The 7,521-nt window shown below is 32.2% G+C and overlaps 1 protein-coding gene across 1 annotated transcript; it reads right to left on the reverse strand.

Moving 5' to 3' along the window:
• Positions 1 to 5,922: 5,922 nt before the first annotated feature.
• Positions 5,923 to 6,777, reverse strand: LOC106467357 (thyrotropin-releasing hormone receptor-like; the record flags this gene model as incomplete). The annotated part of the gene is made up of 1 exon (XM_013927704.2): positions 5,923 to 6,777. A coding segment is annotated over one exon (833 nt), but the record flags the coding sequence as incomplete, so codon positions are not given.
• Positions 6,778 to 7,521: the final 744 nt, after the last annotated feature.

Below are 7,521 nucleotides of genomic sequence, written 5' to 3' on the forward strand. Positions count from 1 at the left end.
CAGCTTGAGCTCGAAGTCAAACTTTATGTTGTTCCAAAGTCTCTTCATGTATTTGAACAGCCTGTCTTGCAGCTTGTGCTTGAAGTCTTTGATTGCTTTCTTCTTCTGTTTCAGCTGCTCTTTGTGCTTGCATTCTTTTAGCGGCAGAAGACTTTCCATAGAAAGGGCGTTTCTTGGGTGCCATAATCACCTGTATCATTAAACAATAATTTCCAATTCACAAAGTTCCTAAATCACTTATGAAACCACTTAGCACTATTTAAAGAAAACTGTTTTTGTAAATACTGAATTGACAGCAAGGTGATCTGAGTGTCTCCCGCCATAACGCTTTCTATGCGCAAAACATTCTTATGTTTATTACAAAAAAATGGCGCAATAATCATTAATTGTCAATTTCGTTATTAAATATTACACCAAATACAAAATAAATAGCACCATTAAATTTCTTGTAAAAAATAGATAGATTCTTCAAGATCTTGTTTTTGTCATCTTACGATTTTAATGAAGATGGGAACATTGACAGGGAAATAATGTAATAGCCAATGCTCGGCGAGAGGTTTTCGTTTATAAAATGTTGTTGTTGTTCTCGACTTGATTTTTATTTTATTACCTCGTCTCCATAGTTACTATTTGCAAACAGTCAATAATATTGTAGGTCTATTTTATTGTTGTTCTTTCTACGCGCCGTTATAACACATTTTCATCTCATCATTTAATTTCTGTTGTGCATATAATGTTGTATGGCGCAATAATAATTAATTGTCAATTTCGTCAATAAATACTACACCAAATACAAAATAAATAGCACCATTAAATTTCTTGTGAAAAAATTGAAATTATTTAAAAAATTTTAAGTACAACCGTTTGGTTTCCTAAAGCAAACAAAATAAACAAATAAACAAACTTCCTCTTTTATATATATATATATACATGTATATATATATATATATGCCTATGTATGTGTGTGTATATATATATGGTCTGTTAAAAACATTTTACATGTAAAAAATAGCCAAGTTAGAGTAGAGGGGTCAGCCATATAAATATGTGATATAGAAAAGGGCCAAGTTATATATATATGTATCTAATTAAAAGCCTGTAAACATATATTTCTTACTGACATTATTGAATAATGTTGATAAAGTGTAATTATGCCAGTTTCGAAAAAATCTTTATTATGCATATTTTACCAAACATTTAGTTTATTGCACAAACATAATACAACGAATAAACTACCCTGTTTTCATACCAAATACAATAGAACTTTTACAGCGTTATGTTTAATAGTCATATAATTTTACGTTTTGTTATCGTTTTCAGTATTAAAATAGTAGATTGGCTTACCATACATATTAGAATCACTGATTTACTCTAGAGGATATGGCAATAAAGCTTACAACTGTATTGAAGGAAATGGTTTATCTAGCCCATTGGGGTTTTATGCCTGAAAACGAATAATAGGATAGCCGAGGATTATATTTGAAAAACTGAGCAGTTTAACATGTTATTTCTTCATATTCTTTGGTCTAAAATGCTTATTGTTCGACGTTTTACACTAAACAACGTGCTTTATTTGAGTTCCAGAACAAAACTTTTTATATTTTCTGTAACACTTTATAAAAAATTTCCACGTGTTTACCATTTTTAGGTCATAAATAGAACACCATATCCTCGTGAGACCTAACCCCGACACATGTCCTTAAAAGTGACAATGGTTTTGAATAATCTGAAATAACATTCATATAACTAGCTTTTTAAAACCTACAGTACTTCTTAAAGGACAATCCATTAACAAATAGTTTTTGTTAATGCTATATCTATGTTTAATTCATAGAATGAAATAAATATAACTCACATGATTATCATACCTTTCTGGGTCTCAGCAGTAGATATATAAGTGTAAATTTTTTTATTTGTTGCATCTACATTTTTATTCGTTAATTAACCTTCAAAATTTAACAATGATTCATATAAATACGTATTGATTCAAGCATAATCACGAAAGAAAGGCTAAAGTTATCTGGGAGCTGAAAGAAACAATTTATTTTTAGACGATCCCAATATATGTTACGGCTATTTAGGGAATCTACAGGTGATACTATCAAAAACATTTTTGTTTAAAATTATATAATCCAACACAGATACTCTTACTGGTATCTAAGTTTCAAATTTTTCTTCTGTTTGAATATCGCTTTTTATGAACATTATCGAAGATAAAGCTTAGTAAAAAGGGGAAAAACGAAAGACAAATGGTGATTTTCTTATAATCAACATACATACCTTCTACATCTTATCTAAATAACAAATAAGACATACCTGATAAAAAGTAGTAGAGATGTAAGCAAATAATTTCATTGTTTTGAAGTTAGTTTTTTTTTCACATTAAGTAGAAAACGGTGTCCTGTATATGCAAATAGGTTTTAATAATTTAATAAAAACAACAATATCTGGTTTAGCAGGATTTGAAACAAATCACTCAATGAGGTGCTCAAATACACAGATAAAACTTGTACAACAGTGGAATGAAAATCAGCACAATATTCGGATAAAAGTGTTTCCTTTCATAGTTTTCACTACAACATAAACAAACTCATTAGAAAGTGGTTCTGATGCTGCTACGTATTCCCAATTATAATAACAAAGTTAAGTGAATTTTTCGTTAATTTGATTTAACTACACCGTTCCACATAACTATAGCGGTAAACAGAAGCCAACATAATTTTATCTTTACTGTATAAGTGATCGAAGCCAAGAAGTTACTTTTTTACGTTTGTTGATGCTGCTGTCTGTTTCTTCAAATAAATTTAACCGGAAACAGAAGCCAATAGAATTATATGACTCACATCCAGCTTTGTCTTTTCCTGTTAACTAGAACTAGTGCTAGTGATATTCTTAAAAACAGTTCCTCCATTTATTCGCCTGCTACATTATACAGAAAGAGAAATAATATTTATAGAACTACGTGCCGCTAACTATATCACCTTTTTAACTAACATTTTTGACTAATCAACGTTTATTATGACTCCGTTTAGGTTTATATGATTGATTGGTCAAATGAGGACCATTTAGCTGAATGATGTCTGTACGGGTTAGGAGGAGATGAATAAACGTAATTCAGTCAAATTAAGGTAAACGTCTATACAAGGTACGTAGAAAGGCAGATAAACTAAGATAAATGTCTATACGAGGTATGAGGAGATGGATAAAGATAATACAAAGGCATTCGATCTAAGGCTAACATCTATACTAATACATAGGCGTGAACAAAGATATGACAGCCAAGCTAAAGAAAACGTCTAAACAAAGACCACATAGGTGGATAAAGGTAAAACATCCAAACTAAGGTAACTGTCTATACGAAGTGCATATATATAGAGGTGGATAGAATTAAGACAACCAAACTAAAGTAAACGTTTATACGAAGTACGAGGAAATACATAAATGTAAGGATGTTGTTTGTAGGATTGAAACAGATAACAATAAGTACTCGAATAAAATTAATATAATTTTGTTTTCCTACTGGATATAGTTTCGAGTAAATTTAATACCAACCAACTCTACTTTTGTCTACAACGAATTCAAATGAAAAAGAAATTGATAAAAATGGCACCAATAATAAAGCAAAATGATTGTTATTCCAATTTCAAAATTAATTTGAAGCCTTAGGACTAAACTAAAAGCTTGCTTTGTAGTCTGTGAGTGAGTGAAGTGTAGAGATTTGGAGGTGATTTCAAACTCGCTTACGTCCTAGTAAAATATTATTTTCGATAGAAATAAACCATGACATAAGATTTAAAAGTGAATTTTGTCTTATTTTTAATGTGTAGAGCATTCCCTCTGTTGTGTTTTTATATATTCTCTTGAAAATTAATATTGGCTTGTTTCTGCCTCTATAAATAAATTTGAGATCAATATTGCTCTGGTTATGTTATAACACAACTCACACGATTAACATTGGTTTGGTTAGGGCTATCTAATATTAAAATACGATTTCGTATTTTTCTAAATTATATTTTAGACTATTTTTGTTTCATCATGTTTCTAAAAATGATCTTTAGGATGATACTAAGCCTTTGTCGTGTTTTCTAATATAATTCTTTATTTTTAGGATAAAGTTCGTCTTTGTGTCCCCTCTTATAATTCTTTACTTTAAACTAGGCGTTCTTTTCCTACAACATTGTTCTTCTCAAATCCTGATTTACTTTTCATTTGTTCGCCCACACACTTTGTGAAACTAAATCATACCTTCGTTGTGTTCTCTCACTGTTCTTTTAGACTAAGCTATACCTTTGTTTTATGTCATATAACTTGTATGATATATAAGCCAAAGCTGGTGAATCACGATCTCAATTAGGATTACAGCTGTAATCAAACATTATAGTAACTCTGATAACAAATTTAAACACTTCACTCAGAATTCTATTGGCCTCCGTTATATGAAAGATTAAATGTTGCTACATATTTCTTCAAATTTCCCCAGTCTAAGACTTAAGATGAAAATGTTAAATGTTTTTATTAGTCTGGCTATACTCTATCACTCTTGTTATTCGCAAACTTTGGTTTTGGCTTGATGTCTGTGAAACGATGTTTACATAGAAGTTTAACTAAATGTTTTGTGTTATAAGCTATCTGGTTGGACAAGTTCTTATATTGAGAGACAGCCTCATTGGCAGCAACCTACAACAGAAAAAGCGCATTTGAATGCTGTTATAACACTCTTTTTACTCTAAGTCAGTAATGGGGCATCTAAGAATGTGTTATTAATTCGTTTATTTTGTCCTCCAACATTGCTTTAATTCCTCTATTCTGGTTCAATTACATTATCTTTGAACGTAAACTATATTCAAGTTGGGTGCTCCATCTCAATCATATTCAACCCTCTTTTCACATAATCTTGTTATGCTATTCTACATAGTTCTTAAGGCTAAATTAAGCCTTAGTTTTATCTACTTGAATTAAATATCTAACTTGTATATGGTTTTCTTCTTAATTATTTAGTCGATTTTTATTTTATTTTCCCACAATGCTTTTAAGCTTTAACAATGCTTTTTGTTATACTTTCCTATATTGTTCTTCAAACTAAACAATGCTTTTTGTCTTATTACTCCATATTGGTCTTCAAACTAAAAAACACTTTTTTCATATTCTTCCATATTGCTCTTCAGACTGAACAACGTTTTTTGTTGTGTTTTCCCACATTGCCCTTTAGACTGAACAATTCTTTGTTGTTATCAGTGAGGTTAAACTTTACTCATCTTTTTTGCTCTTTTCGTATGGTTCTTCAGACTAAATTTATGCGTTTTTCATGTTGTTGTACACATTGTTTTTCAGACTAAGCAACTCTTTTTGGATGTGTTTTCCAACATAATGATTCACACTAATATTTTCAGTTTGTGTTGTTATATAAAATACTTAATATTAAATAACTTCTTCGTCGATTTCTTCCAAACAATTATTTTAGTTAAACTTTAATAATGTATTCCATTTTATTCTCTTAAGCTATAAACTATAGTTCTCTTGCCATATAGTGTTCTTATAGAATTTTCAGTCCCAACTACGAATTCTCCTGCATCATCAATTTTGCTCCTCTTCAATTCTCTCACATATCCATGCCATTTTTTCTCCCACATAATCATTCAGACAAAGTCACAACATTTTCATATTCTTCAACATGATCCTTTAGGGCATATAACGCTCTTCTACATTATCCGTGAGATTCAACTTTGCTAATCTTTATTTTTTCTTTCTTATGGTTCTTCAGGCTAAATTTATGTGTTTTTCTGTTGTTTTACACAATTACTCAGGCTACAATTTGACCTGTTAAACTTATATGCGATTTAAGGATGACAGTAGTGTGATCTACATGGTTTAAACACGGTCTGCTCGCTCCACGTAGTTTCTCACAGCTTTCAGCCCAACACGTGCTCAAAAGAAATATTTAATATTAGACGTATGTTTCCACACAAGGATGTGCCTTGACAACACACGATCTGGGTAAGTAACAGCTGTGAACGTTTGATGAACGTCCTTTCAAGCTGGTATGTTGACTCAAAGAGGTGCTTGTAGTCGTGAAGGTTGCTTGCCGTAAGATACGTCTTTGGTATTTACATGTCAGCAAATTGATGAAAGCGTCCCTGAACTTGGAAGAGATAAGGTTATATAGAATAGGGTTGACAGCAGAGTTTAAATACAGCATTACACGACAAAAATACAGGACAATATAATATTTCTCCATGCCTAAAGCCTTTACTCTGTCCGCTGGCACGACAATCACCCACATAGTGAAGGTCCTGAAGGGCATCAGGCAAAGAAAGAAACATGTTACCACAGCAACCAACATCCAAACTACTTGCTTCCTTGCACGCATCTGATAGTGATCACTACCTGAGTGAAGCATCTGCCTGTCCATTATCAGCTGTTTTGTTATGACTCCATAGACGACCAAAAGCACAACCAGTGGTAGCCAGAAAAATAGAGTGGTGATAAAAATGAAGTAAGCCTTTTTCCAAACTGTTTGCGCTACCGTCAAGCACACCGGAACCTTAGTATCGTCGATATAATCCATATAACTATACTCAGCAATGGCTAGAATTGGGCTGGTGATCAGCAGTGCCACCATCCACACGCTCACAATGATCACTAAAGCTCTCATTTTGGTGCACGTGTACCCAGCTCGGAGGGGCTTGCATATGGCGTAATAACGTTCAAAGCTGATGGCAAGGATGGTAAAGATAGAGCCATGAGCCACTGTCAGTTCAACAAATGGGACAATTTTACCTGAAAACAAAGAGAACTACTTTAGTACACAATACAGGTAAAATATTTCCAGTAAAAACTAAAACAACTTGTCTTTATGAGTTACTAATGGTTTATTTTCATTTTTAATATATATATGTATAATTATAAATCTATATTGAAACTAAATAGAAATAATTAATTTTTATAGTTTGTAATGTGGAAATGAATTATAATTCATATATTTATTACCACATTCCTCTAGATGATGCATAAGTGATGAATTTGTCTTATTAAATTACTCAAAACTCATTTATTGCTTCTGTGGCTTAGCGGAATGCTTGGTTTGTTTGTTTGTTGCAATTAAGCACAAAAACTACACAATGGACTATCTAGGCTCTGCGCACCACGGGTATCGAAACCTGGATTATAGCGTTGTAAGTCCGCAGACATACCGCTGTGCCACTGGGGGGGGGCGGAATGCTTGGGTTATATAGCTAATATTCATTGTTCGATCCGCCCGAAGGACATAGCACAGATAACCCATTGTGCAACTTTGTGCTTTAAAAAATATAAACAAAAACTAATTCACTGTTACATTCTTCCTAATAATTAGTTATCAATTGCAGGAATGTGGTTCTTATTATATTATATGTAAGTCGATGTGCTTTTTAAAGCTCTACTGCACATCGTTAGGTGAAATTATTCCAATTCACAGGAAGGTAGCAAAACATACGTAGCTTGGGCTACTCTAATTGAATAGTGGGATTGACTGTCTCCACTACT

Source organism: Limulus polyphemus, unplaced genomic scaffold (genome assembly GCF_000517525.1).
Source record: "Limulus polyphemus unplaced genomic scaffold, Limulus_polyphemus-2.1.2 Scaffold2582, whole genome shotgun sequence".
Classification (NCBI taxonomy): Eukaryota; Metazoa; Arthropoda; class Merostomata; order Xiphosura; family Limulidae; genus Limulus; species Limulus polyphemus.